General features: G+C 40.1%; 1 protein-coding gene across 5 annotated transcripts in view; it reads right to left on the reverse strand.

The window, feature by feature from the left end:
• The window catches only part of ptprt.S (protein tyrosine phosphatase receptor type T S homeolog), a 169526-nt gene that overhangs the window by 103118 nt on the left and 49336 nt on the right, over positions 1-17072 (reverse strand). For all 5 annotated transcript variants that reach the window (XM_041578183.1, XM_041578180.1, XM_041578179.1 and 2 more), the window contains exons 2-4: positions 4839-4964; positions 4414-4679; positions 3865-3946 (exon numbers count right to left, since the gene is read on the reverse strand). In XM_041578183.1, coding sequence (XP_041434117.1) covers positions 3865-3946; positions 4414-4679; positions 4839-4964 — 474 coding nt within the window. The remainder of the gene's footprint in view (positions 1-3864; positions 3947-4413; positions 4680-4838; positions 4965-17072) is intronic.

The raw sequence follows: 17072 nt of genomic DNA on the forward strand, positions 1-17072 counted from the left end.
TGCTCGGGACCTGGGGTTTTCCGGATATCGGATCTTTCCATAATTTGGGTCTTCGTGCATTGTCTACTAGAAATTCATTTAAACATTAAATAAACCCAATAGGCTGGTTCTGCTTCCAATAAGGATTAATTATATCTTAGTTGGGATCAAGTACAAGCTACTGTTTTATTATTACAGAGAAAAAGGAAATCATTTTTAAAAAATTAGATTTTTTGGATAAAATGGAGTCTATGGGAGACAGCCATCATTCCTTAATTCGGAGCTTTCTGGATATCGGATTTCCGGATAAGGGATCCTATACCTGTACTGCATTTATAATCCATTTGATGTATAATATCACTGTTTTTTTTATTTTTTTAAATCTCTTTTATTTTAACATTTCATTAACTAGGTACAGTCATCTTTTGCACAGTCTTAATATGATATATAAGTTTAGGATGACCCTTCGAGTTACAAGTTTAACATTGCAATTTGGGGGGAAGGGGAACTTTAGTGTAAACAGAATAAAGAAAGAAAAGGGAAACAAAAAAAAAAAAAAAACTACCATGAAAGTATGGAAAAGAAAGAAGATTACCGGTACATTTCTGTGATGCTAGAGCCATTTACTCTTTGGATTTGCAATAATTCTGCCATAGGGACCATATTTCGCTATGTTTATCCATTTGATCTGTCAATAAAGCATTTAAGTACAATAGGTTTTGAGTAGTGTTTATTCTTCCCTCTAACTCATGGATCGAAATTGGGTTTTGTAACCATTGTTTTGCTAGGTTAATCTTGGCTGCTGCTAACATCTGAGACAGAAGTTTATTGTGCGATTTATTTAACTCCTTGGTAGGGAATGCAAGTAGAGCTTAGTGCATCTCTTTTTGTATTTGCTTCTGAAATACTGGTTGTATAAGTCTAAAGATATATTCCCAGTATGCCACTGCCGCTGGGCATGTCCACTAAATGTGTATAAAATTGTCTATTGCTCTACATCCTCGAAAGCACGTAGGTAGGAGAGGAAGGGTTAATTTTATGCTTTCTACCACCGTGTCAGTACTTTATAGGCCGATTCTTTTATGGCCGTATTGGGGGAGATCTTAGTAACGGAGTTCCATGGTGAATTCCAAGTCTTTAATGAGATTTCTTGTCCCAGATCTCTTTCCCAATCCGTCATATATTTTAATGGGGTATCAGCATTTTGAGATAGTAGTAGCTTATATAAAAGCGAAAGAGATCCCTTAAGTTTGCCTGAACGTTGGGAACAAGTTTCTAATAGGGAGGGGGGAATATCACTGTGTTTTTAAAGGGGTTGTTCACCTTTAAATTAAGGGGCAGATTTATCAAGGGTCGAATTTCGAAGTTAAAAATACTTCGAAATTCGACCATCGAATTAAAATACTTCGAATATCGAATTCGAACTTTTTTTCATCAAATTTGGCTATTCTGAGGTCGAAGTAAAATCGTACAATCGAACGATTTTTACTTTGACTTCAAAAACTTAGAAAAATGCTGTAGAAGGTCAGCACTTCGGCAGGTTTAATTTGGCGAAGTATTGAAGTTGACGTTTTTTTAAAGAGACAGTACTTTGATTATCGAATAGTCGAACGATTTTTACTTCAAATCGAAGTCAAAGTAAATTCGAAATCGTAGAATCCTATTCCATGGTCGAAGTATCCAAAAAATTACTTCGAATTTCGAATTTTTCCCTCAAATTCACTTCGACCCTTGATAACTCTGCCTCTTATAAGTGAGTGATATTTTGAGACAATGTATTTGTTATTTAGCCTTTTATTCATCAACTCTCCAATTTGCAGTTTCAGCATCTGGTCAGTAGGACCCAAATGACCCTAGCAACTGTGCATTTATTTGAATAAGAGCCTGAAATATGAAGGAGAAGCTCTGAAAATACATGAGTAATAAAAAGTAGCAAAATCAATATATTTGTAGCCTTACAGAGCATTTGCTTTTTAGATGGGGTCAGTAACCCCCATTTAAAAAATGAAAGCCTATTGAAAAGTTGCTTAGAATAAGCTAACTAAAACTAAAACTTTTATAACACACCCCACAATACAGTTTTCTTCCATTCCCTCTAATAAGTTGTAACACTGACCTTGTAGAGACAGCAAGTTTAGTGTCAGACTGGTCTATTTCATGGCCCTATTTCTATGAGAACAAATAGAATAAATCGATGGAATAATAGATTATAATATGTAAAGAAAAGAGACTAGGACAATAGAGGTTGAGTAAGGAGAGGAAGAATAATAGTACTGAGAGTGGGCCCCTGATCTAAGGTTTTTGAGTGGGCCCTGGTCTAAAGCTTTTGGTGGGCCCCTGGTGTCCCAGTCCGACACTGAGCAAGTTGTTTTTGTAATCATCCAGTGGGCTCCATGTAGTAAGGGACTCAGTTTGTTATGTGTAGGATGGAGACACACAAGGTTAGTGAATGTCTGTGTATTACATTAGATAATATATTCTGTTCCCTTTTGTATTGTAGGAGAAAAGATTCTGATAGCGAGTAACAGGGAAAGGGGTATAAAAAAAACAAACAAACATTCCCTCCAGGGTTACGTCAGAAGTGTATATTATATATTTCTTTACATACATGTTACTTCTTAAAGCAAAATCCATGTCTCTGGCTCTGAGGGGTTTGGTATAAACAGGGGCCTCTGCCCGTTTGTCCCACCATCTCCCAACATATACAGCCAGTGTCATTTATATATATATATATATATATATATCACTCAAGAACTCTAATCAACTTCCGCTTATAGGAACAACAAACATGATTTCTAAACAGTCTCTGAAATGCCAATCCCCCAAGGCCCTACTAACCATCGCCATTGCATTATTAAGACACTAAATCTTACTCCACTTAAGGTGACTGCAGCCTGCGAGTAATGAGATCCCGCCTCGGAGAAATAGTTTATGAGATTTTGCCTCTTATGCAGTTAACCCCTTTAGCACACTCGGAACGAACGAAAGACAAATAGCGAACACAATCAGAAATATCCATTTTGCACCAACTTTAAGAAAAAGAAACATCAATATAGATATTAAAACAGTTATACAAAACCCACATATATAAGTTTTAAAAAAATTCCACCAGGGTTTCTAATATTCTGTATTTCTGAAAATATATGCTGACCTTTCCAGCATCTGACAGCCTGTTTATCTCACTGTAGAGGACTGCTTGACTGGCTGAAAACTTCTTGAAAGTTCAATTGCATCTCTGTACTTTGGCAAGTAATGGAGGTAAATCTGTAGTTGTGCACATTACCACTATATACCGCTACCCTGACTCTTCTTAAACATGAGCAGCAAATGTATTAGCTCGGAAGTCAAGTGTCAATATTAAAAAAGGGACAAGTAAGCAAAAACTCAAATGCGGCAGAGGAAATTAAATTACAAAAAATATATAATAAACTTGAGGCGGAGGGATGTAATACCTGCATGTCTTTTCTTTGTAAGATTTGTACTTTAATATAATAGCAAGTGGTGTTTAAACATTTCTGACCTTTAGAAGGAAGGGAAATGATAGAGGGGGGAGAAAAGAAGGAGGAGGTGGTGGTGGGAGATAGAGAAACATTTTACTGTAACAGAAAAGGTTTGGTGAAGCAGAGAGAACAAAATGAATGTGGAGAGGAATAAAGAGGATTAGAACTGGGTAAAAAAGAGAAAAGGGCAAATATCGAAGAATTCCTAGAGCAGAAAAAGGGGAAGAATATAAAGAGAAATGGGAGAAGGCTCAGCCAAGAAAAAGAAAGGTTTTACAAACAGAAGGAGGAGAAATGCATGGACAAAGAGATTGAAAATAGCAAAGAGATGGAAGGAATAAAAATGATACATAGATTTTGTGTACATAGCATTAAGTACACTTACGGCAGGGATGAGCCAAAACATGGACCTCGTCCACAGCAATGTACCCAGAGTGATCCTTAACGGAGACAGCTTCAATTATGATCTATGGGAAACCCACAGAAGGAGACAGGATTTACAAACAGCATCAATGAGAATATTCTTAGTATACTTAGTTCTGTGAGATGAGAAAACTTACACTTGTTATAGACAGGCTTTTGGGGGACTGTAATATGCTTTGTTAGCATAAAAAACCTTTGCAAACACCTTTGCGAACGTTGGCAACCATGTTTGCACCATTTTTGACTGATTAAAGACCTCAACAACTTCCTCGCAAAGTCTGTAACCAAATTGCTTTTGCGATCGTTCGCAGTTTATGTAATAAAGTGTCTCAATCGCAAACCATTTTTTGCAACAAAATATTTAACAAAACTCCAGAGCAGGTGTTAAATGTTCTCAATGCGTAATTAAGATTCATAATGCAATAAAAGCCTAGTAAAAGAATATTACATTGCAATTTTTTATTCGCAAAGTCTTTGTGAATTTAATTACTTTTCCCCCTTTGTGTTTTACCTGGTAGAAGTTAGGCCAGAAGGTACTGATGGCCAACTCGGCATGGACCCAGCCTTCCGTCACTACACCAGACACGTTCCACACCGGATTCCCTTGGGGTCCTCCATTCACCTTTACATAGACATTGAGTGTGCCGGGGCTGGTGCGACCAGACATATAATAATGGAAGTCGATGCAGTGAGTGTCATTCTCTTTGAGCACTGGGAGAAGGAGATGAGCCTTTTGTCCAGATGCAAAGCCAGAGCTGTTCACCACCATGAAAGAACCTAGGTGAGACGTTGAGGGTATGATGAAATGCAAACATAAAGAAGAAGAAAGGTATCTATAGATATTATGAAAAAGCAGGTTAATAGAGCTAAATTCACCAACCAACTAGAAAAGACAACACAAGTGTGGCCATGCAAGTAACTAGATATATATGTCACCTGTTGGTATAGAAGGATCCAGCGGAGGTCTCTCCCATGTGTTTACCTGCTCCCATGTGAAGCCATTGGTACCCAGTGCCACACTGTATCCACAGCTATTGTAATGCTCTTCAAATGTGCAACCACCTGCAGAGGACAAGCAAGAGAAATACGAATAAGAACAGATGGGTAGATTTTTCTACATGACATAGTGAAAGGACTGATCAAAGGCTGCTAAAACAATTGTAATCAGAACTTTGTACTCTCAAGTCATTGGATAGATCAGAGAGTCATTATTAGAAAGTACAAAACAATGCAACATATGACTAGTGCTGCATACAGTATATAGGCAAAAGGGAATGGAGCATGCCCACTTCATGCAGCGCTACAAGTGCATTCTGAATAAATACAAACTGGAATCTGGTTTGGCTATAGTCATCCTCGGCCCCCAAATGTACATTTTCACACCGTACACCGTGTTTTATTTTCACACCTGAAGTGAAAATAAAACACACACTGATAATAAAAAAGGTAAGGTAACAGAAACATAAAAAGAGAAGACCAGAAAACAGCCAAAAGAGGGAGCACATGAGAGAGGGGAGCGCAGTGAACAAAAAAAGAAGACACGAGGGAGGGCTGACAAAATGGGGAAAGAAGAAAGCAAAAACAAATAGAGAACAGAATGCAAAGAGAAATGAAAAATAAAAAACACTCAATTGAAGCACAAAAAATCTAGAAAACAACAAAACCAAGGTGATATTTTATTAACATATTCTCCATACATTCAGTAAATCATAAGAAAGGACGGCTGGTTGTTTCAGGGGAAATAAACCCCAAGCTGAGCTGGAAAAGGAAGAAGAATCCTTTGAACTATCCCAGATATGGAGCAGGGAAGGACTGCAGATTTGCAGTAAGTGCGGTGGGAGATATTATAAGCCTTGGGCAAAATAAAGCAGGAGAACAAGGTGAGAAGCACAGCAAGTGGCGAAGGAGGCCTATGCGGAATCCAAACAGACACAAGACGGGACTGGCACTGCCAACAAAGAACTTTCCAGCCTCACCCTGCCGGTTAGAAAGTGCTGTCATGTTGAATAGAGCATAAAGTATGGTACCCTTTTATGGAGACCGAACAGCACAGACAGTGATTACATTTCCTCTTACATATTATTCACAGCCTGCTTTCCCTGGTACCTACAGAACTACAAGTCCCAAAAAATAATGATGCTGAATGCAAACTACAAACACAATAAAGAGTAGAAAATATTACATTACTGTGTAACAAATAGGTTCTTTGAAGCAAAAGAGTGAAATTCTCATTTCCAAATAATGGAACTATTTGGCTTCTTATGTTTGAGAAACCGCTTCACAAAAACCCCCCAGAAAAGATAGAATCTAAACAAACAAAGGCTTAATATGCCATCAGGATTTACTCAAGCACAGATCTGATGTTAGTCCTATCTTGCTTTAGCTAATTATAACAAATGTTAGGATTTCACCTAGGATTTTCACACCACAGTTTGATTATTTTATTAACAGACGAAAGGGCCCCAGGAGTCATTATTTGAGATGGGAGTAAGCAAGACACGAAGCAAGGCAGCAGGGAGAGAAGACTCGATTATAATAACCATAACCATAATAATAATAATAATAATGGAGGTCAAAGCAGCCTGATTCTTTGATTGCTCAGTTACTGAGATCTACTATGGAGGAGACAGTGGGGTCTCTGAATTATTCCCATCTCTAACACACTATCCATCATGATAAAGTAATCTCATAACTGTTTATTAGCTACATTGTGAGCAACTCTGGCCATGGAGGAAGATGTGTTTAGTAAAGGCTTGATAGTTGTATTGAGAGACGTTTATTTGCAAAGATTAGGGGGGATAAGTGAGCAAGTTTTATTAGGGGAGAGTGGCGGTTGCTGTGAAGCCACACAAGTGGAATTGTGAGAAGGAATAGCTTGGAAAGTTAAGAATGTTGTAGGTGATACAGAGGAGTATATTTATCAAAGAGTGTAGTTAGAGATCACCACAGTTTGCTAGAGCGAAATTCCACCACTCTCCATTCATTTCTATGGGATCTTGAAAGGCTTATTTATCAAAGGATGAACTTTCACTTTCATCCATTGATAAATCCCATAGAAATGAATGGAGAGTGGCGAACTGTTCACTCTCGCAAACTGTGGCGATCTCTAACTTCACTCTTTGATAAATATACCCCAGAGAGTTTATGTAGGTGCAAAATTCTGCACTTCAATAAAAAACAGCAAGTGGGAAGTTTCAGAGGAGACTTCTGAATGGTTGAAAGAGGAGAGACTGCCTGGGAGCAGTAGTTGTAGGTAGGAAGTAGTGACATGGCAAGATGGAGAAATTGGGGCAATATGGACAGTGGAGCACCATCGGCCTTAAAGGGGACCCGTCACCCAAAAAATGCTAAATGCTATTTTATCATGTTAGTCAAGCAAAATGAACTTTAATTACACTGTATCAATTATTTGAATCTTGTTTCCATCAGTCTGGGAATTCATAATTATAGCAAGCAGGCAGGAGCCATTTTGTGCATACTGTTATTAAGACAAGCCTTGTATCATCTCAGAATCTTGTTTGTGCACCAGAATGGGGGACCTGATGTCCATACCCATGCCCTGGCTACACAATTAAATGGTTAAGAGAACTGGGGAATGTGGGGAGAGCAGTGACATCTAGGAAGTGCTGAATGGAAAGTGAAAGTAATTGTCTGCCCCGCCTCTATGTCTAAGGCAAAGAGAGGGGGGGGGCAGGCAATATTTGATTGACAGCTGAGATTTACAACAGCTATGAATGTCTTAAAAAAAAAGGACTTTTATTGTACAGATTTTTGTGTCTGGATGACAGGTCCTTGTGTTTATGACATTTTCTACCTATTGTAGTGACATTATCAAAACTGTGTAAGGGACAGAATAGCAATGATGGTAAGAACGTAAATAAACTCTATCACTGCACTGTAGCAAAAGTTAAGGCTTTACTAGCACATGGGCTGGAGGGGTGTAGCCCTGAACACAAGGCATATCCTAGGAGCCTCAGTCATAATGGCTTGTTTATGTCGTAAGAATTTCATGTGAAAAAAAATTGTTTTTTTAAGCTTAAAAAAACACAAAAAAAACTCGATTGTAAATGTACGCCGACTAAAACCTGCAAGGTAATGTAGGAATCAACGGGAGCTGCCCATATTTGAAAATGTCCAGTTACTTCAAGGTTTTTAGCATTTTTCATAGGTGCAATTTTTTTTTTAGTATACACTGGCGTCTGTGGGTGTTTTTTCATTGTGAAAAGCAGCAAAATATTTAACTCATCCCTAGTCGTAGTGACATCATTCTGATGTAATTGGTGCTAAAATTTGCACTGGGTATTTAGATGGTTGTTTGTACATATGAGGCATCTTGATAAAGGTCTGAACATGGGACCAAAACATTGATTTTGCACAATAAAAGGATTTTTATTAAGCAAGTCCTGCGTGTGCCTAGTCATTGCAGTGGAGGTATATATATATAAATCAAAGAATGTAATTTTAAAAATGATTTCCTTTTTCTCTGTAATAAAAAACAGTGCCTTGTACTTGATCCCGACTAAGATATAATTTATCCTTATTGAAGGCAAAACAATCCTATTGTGTTTATTGAATGTTTACTTTTTTTTATTAGACTTAAAGGATGGTGATATAAATCACAGAAAGACCTCATATCCGGAAAACTCCAGGTTTCGAGCATTTGGGAGAACAGGTCCCATACCGTATATATTTCTTGTGCAGAAATGGCTTACAAATATTGGATATATTTATATTTGATTTGGCAGCACAATAGATGTTTTGGGCAATTTCATAGCCATCTTTTTATTTTTTAGTATCTTTGTATCTCAAAGAAATGCCAGTTGTAAGTTGTAGAGCCTACAAATATCACTGTCTCCTATGATGCTACAAACATTTCCTTTGTACTTTGAGCACTGAAAATGAGTTCAGAATCCACGTCTGTTCAAGCATGTCACAAAAATCCATGATCCATAATAAGTGAATCATGGCTAGAATTTACATGTGTTTGTGCAGCAGAATCTTAAGTGCATCTACACTGGCTCCACATATATTACATCAGTACTGGGTTCATTTCAAAGACATTTTCAAGTTTACTTATTGTTTTATTTTACATTTGTTCCATATGGCAGATTTCTCCCATTTTCGATTGTTTGTTTGGCAGTAAGTAATCATACAGCAAAAGGCCATGAACAGCAAAAATGTAAAAGCTCATAGTGTGGCATTTATTGTGCTATAAGCCAGCGAGCATAGGTATAATGCTATTCATTTCTCACTTTTAAATGTTCTCCTCTTTTGTATAATATTTTGCCATACGCACAGCTTGTTTGGGGGCTTGTTAATAGTCTCTGGGAAGGAAGTGTGGCTGTAGGATAACAGGTATAGTAGGGAGAGATGGTGCCTATAGTAACAGTGGGATAATAGTCTCTGGGAAGGGACTGTGGCTGTGGGATAGCAGGTATAGTAGGGAGAGATGGTGTCTACAGTAACAGTGGATAATAGTCTCTGGGAAGGGACTGTGACTGTGGGATAGCAGGTATAGTAGGGAGAGATGGTGCCTATAGTAACAGTGGGATAATAGTCTCTGGGAAGGGACTGTGGCTGTGGGATAGCAGGTATAGTAGGGAGAGATGGTGTCTACAGTAACAGTGGATAATAGTCTCTGGGAAGGGACTGTGACTGTGGGATAGCAGGTATAGTAGGGAGAGATGGTGCCTATAGTAACAGTGGGATAATAGTCTCTGGGAAGGGACTGTGACTGTGGGATAGCAGGTATAGTAGGGAGAGATGGTGCCTATAGTAACAGTGGGATAATAGTCTCTGGGAAGGGACTGTGACTGTGGGATAGCAGGTATAGTAGGGAGAGATGGTGCCTATAGTAACAGTGGCTATAATAACCTCTGGGAAGGGACTGTGGCTGTGGGATAGCAGGTATAGTAGGGAGAAATTGTGCCTATAGTAAGAATGGGGATAATAGTCTCTGGGAAGGGACTGTGGCTGTGGGATAGCAGGTATAGTAGGGAGAGATGGTGCCTATAGTAAGAGTGGGGATAATAGTCTCTGGGAAGGGACTATGGCTGTGGGATAGCAGGTACATATAGTAGGGAGAGATGGTGTCTATAGTAGCAGTGAGATAATAGTCTCTGGGAAGGCACTGTGACTGTGGGATAGCAGGTATAGTAGGGGGAGATGGTGCCTATAGTAACAGCGGGGACAGTAGTCTCTGGGAAGGGATTGTGGCTGTGGAATAGCAGGTATAGTAGAGAGAGATGGTGCCTATAGTAGCAGTGGGATAATAGTCTCTGGGAAGGTAGTGTGACTGTGGGATAGCAGGTATAATAGGGAGAGATGGTGCCTATAGTAACAGTGGGATAATAGTCTCTGGGAAGGCACTGTGACTGTGGGATAGCAGGTATAGTAGGGGGAGATGGTGCCTATAGTAGCAGTGAGATAATAGTCTCTGGGAAGGCACTGTGACTGTGGGATAGCAGGTATAGTAGGGGGAGATGGTGCCTATAGTAACAGCGGGGACAGTAGTCTCTGGGAAGGGATTGTGGCTGTGGAATAGCAGGTATAGTAGAGAGAGATGGTTCCTATAGTAACAGTGGGATAATAGTCTCTGGGAAGGGAGTGTGACTGTGGGATAGCAGGTATAATAGGGAGAGATGGTGCCTATAGTAACAGTGGGATAATAGTCTCTGGGAAGGCACTGTGAATGTGGGATAGCAGGTATAGTAGGGAGAGGTGGTGCCTGTAGTAGCAGTGGGGATAATAGTCTCTGGAACTTATGTACTGTATATGACTATCTTTCTTTCTGGTAGCCAGCCCTGCTTCCCCTGCATTTACCCATGGGAACTACTGCAAATCCATTCTCCAGTAATTATTTGTACAAACACCTATTATTCCTCTAGTAGGGACAAGTGTTATTATATTTGGCTCTTATGTTTGTGTTGTGTTATTTCCACAGAATGCATATTAAATGTGCCAGGACAGCTGCAGCAGGCTTTTGTTACTGACTCGGACACTATTGGGCCATACATGAACCAAGAATAATGCTCTTCCCCATATATGACTGAGACTTGATCTGAAGCTTGTTCATTTACAAGAATATTTGCTAAATAAACATATGCATTGTGGGCATTAAACACAAGATTTTTGTATACAGGGCTCAACCTTATTTAGACCTGTGTATACATTACACAGTGGAGCTTGCAGTCAAATTTCTCTGTTGTGGAAAAAAACTATCTGTTTAATCCAAACTATGCGATCAGATACTCCGAAGGCTGCGGTGCTGGGAGTTGCCAGTCAATACAGTTAAAGGGCAGCCAGTTGGATTTCCCTGATATATGTCATTTCTCAATACGAGGCACCAGATCCCCTTTTGTTACTTCATCATAAATTCTAACCTGGCGTTACAAAGGGCTCCCAGCAAGCTATTCATCCCCAATAATGTTCTTCAAGCACACACAGATTCTAAAGGAGCATTTACCCATTGAAACGGTGTTACTCCTATTTATAAGGAGCTGCAGAGGAAAAAAAAACATGCACCTTAATGGCCTTTTATTTTAAAAATGGCAATTTTCCTTTTGCAGTTAAATGACAGGAGTTAAAGAGACCAGGGGAAGTGTCAGTGACACAGGGAAGAGAGCTGCCCTCTGATTGGTTACTTGCTGTAAAAATACACCCCATCGCTTGTATCTATTAGGCAACCTTCAATTTCAGCTTCTCAGAATAAGGTACCTCATTTTATTAGGTTATAAAGGCATTTTGCGAAAATCCAGATAATTATACAGTGGAGTTTTGCTTTGCACACATAATGAAAGTTTCATACGGGTAGTAAAATGCTGTAATTTCTCCACATTTCTATACTCTCTCTCTCTCTCCTTGTGCTGAATAGGCACCATTGTGCCAGTGGTATAAAGTGTTCAGCAGACAGAATGTGTAATAGAAGAAGAAAGATCTTAAAATCCACTTGAGGGTTTTTTTTTTCTGAAAGGAATTAATCACAAAGTAATGTTGTCTTTAATTAATGCAAAATGGTTTGCAACATGCCTTTAGATCTTGTACACACGCCGAATGACTCCGCTTGTTGTTAGAAATCACTTATACCGGTGAGCGCTTGTCTCCCGCCACCCACACTCAATAAAAAAGTTTGTATAGTTTCTATTTGCTCTAATATGCTTCTGTACAATTCCCAGCATTCAGAAATGCTTTCCATCAGCTGGACAATACCGGTCAAGTAAATCCGTGTCGCTAGGATGTAGCCCACAACATTCCTAAAGTCATGTGATTAAAAGGCATGCTCCAACCTTCCCATAGAGACTGGAGACAATAAGAAGTATATGCACAACTTGGAACCTGTTGGAAAAGTGTCCAATCAGATTGAGGCACAGAGAATAGTGTAGGATAGAATCCAAATCTGCTGAATTAGTGTTGGAATCATTCCATTTGGTGACCATCCTTTGTTCTGTGCTCTGGCAAGCAGTTGCAAATAAACCACACTTACTCTGTATTTTGCTTTTCTGCTTGGCTGCATGTCACAGGGTTTATCCACCAAAGCTCCTCAAAGATATAATTAGAATTTGTCAATAATAGCATTTCAGATTTCTTTCCTCTTTAAAATGCCTTTAATAGTGATGGCAAAATAAATTCCTCAGACATGGATTTATGGCAAACTTCTGAGTTTTGCCACCTGTGAATAAAATTGCAAAATTGCGGTGAAAATTTGCTGCGCCAAAAAAAAAAAAATTGACGCGCATCACAATTCGGACGCCCATTGAATGCATTTGGACAACATAGTCGCTCATATAAAAATTGTCGTTCGCATCTGAATAATTTTGACGCCTATTGACTTCAATGCGTTTGGTGAAATTTTCGCCATTTCGCAACGGATTCGCCCATCACTAGCCTTTAATAGTTACATGTCAGAGCAGCAAATGTAAAGATGCAATTTTCTGAGTGGCAAGCATGCTTGATAAAGAGTGGGGTGCCACTCGAAACGTTGCATCTTTGCATTTGCTGCCCTGACATGTAGCTATTAAAGGCATTTTAAAGAGGAAATAAATCTGCTGTCATTGACAAGTTCTCTGGCTGTGCTATACAGTATATGTTATACTGGAGTTTCGTGAGAAATGCTTAGGGCCGTGTCACATTCTCCACATTTCTTCACTGGTGTATTTACCCAGACCCGCTCCCCGTGGCTGGCAGATCCCATGCTCCTTCCTGACCTCCCCCCCGACACATACTGTATCTCTAAGGCATGTTATTAAGCCCTCTACAGTGTACCCGGTATTCTCCCAACCAATAACAGAACTAGTAGTTCCTGGGCCCTGGTACTGGCTGTGCACCCAGGCCCATCCAATGCAATTTTTATGCTGGATTTGGGATTTGGACAGTAACCCATGGCAACCAACCAATCAAATTTTAGCTGGCTGAAAAAATACTAAGTTGATCACTGATTGATTGCTATGGGTTATTGCCCAGTTTTTATAAATGAGCCCCTGTATAAGGATTATTAGGAAACATGTAGTAGGCTGCAGGGGGGCACAGGGGGTACGAGTGTACTGTGCCCGGGCCTGAAGGGGGGCCCGGCAGTGCTGAATTTTTCGAAAGAACCGGGCCCCCCTTGACAGCGCCGAAGCCGTGCCGCCTCCTTCCGAAGTCCTGAATGCTGAAGTGACGAAAAGCTGAAGTCCCGAATGCGGAAGTGCTGAAAATCCAAAAGTCACGAAGCGGCAGAAAGATCCGAAGTCACGAAAATAGCCGAAGGCGAAGTCCTGAAGCGGCGAAAAGACCTGAAGTCACGAAAACAGCCAAAATTGAAGTCCTGAAGAACAGAGAAGACCCGAAGTCACAGAAACGAAAAGATCCGAAGTCACAAAAGGAGGCAACGTTGAAGTCCTGAAGCCACAATGTGTGTTTTTTTTATGTTTTTTAATCCCCCGGCCACCAATGTATTATTTTAATACTCTATAGGCCTCCGCCACCAATGTTTTTTAACTTGTAAGGGGGGCCCTGGCGCCAGTTTTTTTTAAAAATATTCTTTGGGGACCCAATTTTTTTTAACTTGTAAGGGGAGCCCAGGCACAAATGTTTTTTAAATTATAGGGTAATGAGAGTTTTTGTAACTGTATTGTAGAGTGGGCGGGGGCTTGGGGGACGGGGTGGGTGGAGTGGGTGGGGCCCACCAAGGTACAGGGACCCATGATTTCCAATGGTCGGTCCTGGTTGGCTGTACCAGCTGCCAGTCTAATGGGAATACAGTGCACTGCTTTCATAAAATATACAGAAAACTGGTATCTGGCACTGCCATGTAGCACTGAGTCAGAATTTGCTTGTCTATAAATAAATGCATATATACACACGCTCACAACCCTTTGTGCAACATGCCCATACACTCATACATATGCATAACCCCAGACAGACAGACAAACATAAGCAGCAAGAACGAGAGCACAAAGCAGTATCACTATCTATTATTCTTTCCCTTTTTCTGCGGCAGAGTAAATAAATTATAAAGTCTATAAACTGCTTATGATGTTGCCCAGCGGATGCGGTTGCAGCCAGACTAGCATAAATTAAAAGCTCTCTCTAATTGTCTAATTTAATTTAGCAGATGTGCAGGCACGTGGGATGCCTCGAACAGAGGAGACTAAAGATCTTAACCCATTGGGTGCTGCGTGGCACAGTTAGAAAAAGTGATCTCATGACTGCATGTTAGGAGATTCATGACACAGAGGTGGGAGGTTGCTGTTTGAGGCCCTAAATACTTGGACTTGGACCCCACCCAAACACATTAGCTCTACATCATGCTAGCATGATGTAATAGCTGTGTATCTTCATAATCATATTGCATGGGTGTCTGCAGCACATATAGTAGAATTAGTATAATTAATTATGCTTTTAGGGGAGGCACAGGTAAATTTATCCCCATATTGTTGTGACTCCAGCATTGGGTTTCTCCCTAATAGATCCATCTGACTTCAGACCCATGGACAAGTTTAGATAATACCATGACTTTTGCTTTGCATAGCTGCAGGTTATTGGGCTAAGAACTGGTTCTGTTGGGTTTGTGTCTCATTCATTGTTCTGTAGTTCATCAGTCATTCTTCTGTCAGTCAAATGTATAGTGATGGGCTGCCAATAAGGTTTTCAGGCTCAGTTTGTATAGGGTTCAGTATCATTACAGGCTCATGTTGATCTGGCAAATATCTGAATAAAATGTCAGTGTCAGGTTTGTTCTTATGAAGAGACATCATAAGCACCGAGCAGGCTGTTTCCATGCTTCCGTGAGTGATCACTCAGCTAAAGATTCTCTGGACAGCAGATTGAAGGTCTGGGTTTTCCATACAGTTGGGTATCAGCAAAAACATTTCCAGGAGGTTGGCTAGGAGAAGTGTAGAAGTATCCCATGTTAAATGAGCGAATTTGGTTTTAGGCTTGCATCCCAGTTTTTATCGGGAACACAGCAAGACCCCAGCTGCACAGAGCTGTCTATGGACAATGAGACCGCAAAAGGTTATTTAAGGAAATGTTGCAACCTTGCCAAAATCTGTGCTCACAACTGAGAGGTTAGTTGGCAATAAAGTCACAGAGAAAGCTTTGCCCAGTCAAAATGTTCAGTGCCCAGGGTTGCTGTCCCACTTCCTAGATACTAAAGTAACAAAACTTATCTTAGGGGCCCAACAATCTCCATTCCTCATCCTCTTAGGTCCGGCATATCTGATTTCAGGCCAGAACTAAGGTCAAGGAGAGCAGAGGCATTGTGTATTGGGTGCAACGGTTTTGGCAAAGGAGATTCACCATCCCAGAATAAATGTTTATTACTGTTTTACTATCCAGATGCAATGTACTATTTATAATATACTATAGCTTTCACTGCCTTGAAACTGCTCCTGTAGTGTCCCATGTGCACCTGCATTCTGTGCCTATACCTTCACTATTACATCTGGTCAGGCAACATCAGCTTGTCTGACAGCAGTGTCATTTTCTTACAGTCAGAACATTCAGGCTATTTAAATGCCAAAGATTCCACAGGTAGAGATTCTTTCAAAGTAGGGAAGAAGAGTCAAGGTAAACTGAGCCCAGCACCTTGTTTCACCCTTGTCAACTGGTCTGCATCCACCACAACTTTAGGATAAACAGTGATTGAAGTGTGCCATCCTTACCTTGGCTGTCATTAGGCCATACCATAGCTCTGTCTGCTTTGCCCACACACACATCATGGGGAATATGCATAGAAGTTCCATATAGCTCTAATAAATAAACACTGATTCAAATATCTACATAATATTACTGGAAAGGGGATGAGACAAGAAAGACCTGGAGAAATATAATAATCCTGCTCCTTAGGACATATAGCGAAGCAGAGAACCTAAGACACACTTAAAGGAGCCAATAATCTCTTCACATGCAGCGTAAAGCCTTCTGAAAACAGACGGTATTTACTTACCTTGTGCCATATATATAGCACTGCCTTTATACCAAAAATGAGAGGCATTCTATATGTAGGAAACAGTACAGCAGCCTCAGGAATCAAACTGGGCAAAATGTCTTCTAGTCCTTTCATTTGACCTTATATAGAACCCAAACTTGCAGGTACAGGACTTTTCAAGGCAATCTTCCATCTCTATTAGAAGTATGTTTTTTTCCTAACAATGGTATGTAGACAAGGAGGGTAGGTTTTTCTGGAAAAAAAAAAGCCCGGCCTTCATGTAATTTTATCTTTCTGCCCTATTACTAACATTGGCATAAACCATCAATTTCACCAGTTGGGCCAGTAGATTCCCAGCCAGATGGCGTCACTTATTCCTCAGACTATTGCAGGAGTTCCACAAAGTATAAATGCCCTGGATAATGTTCTCTCTCTCCAGGTAAGGTGCATCATGATATTTGACATGTCCTTTCTGTTCCTTCCCATTTTCCCTTGTTCTTTGTATTATAGGAAATACTTTGAGTGTGTCATTTGTAGCTTGTTGCATATAATCCCTTCAAGAGTCAGGGGATAAAGGCAAGTGTACTTCTGCTCACAGAGACACCACTTATCAGCATTAGGAGGGCTTCTAATATAGGGTGAGCCTCATCAATTATCCCCTCGCACCAGCTATTTCTCTAAGCTTGGGCTGTGCAGACACTATCCCCCTTAGAAGAATAGCATGGCCACTCTCTTTTTCAAAGTGTATCCTAGGTGCTGCT

Source organism: Xenopus laevis, chromosome 9_10S, assembly GCF_017654675.1.
Source record: "Xenopus laevis strain J_2021 chromosome 9_10S, Xenopus_laevis_v10.1, whole genome shotgun sequence".
Classification (NCBI taxonomy): Eukaryota; Metazoa; Chordata; class Amphibia; order Anura; family Pipidae; genus Xenopus; species Xenopus laevis.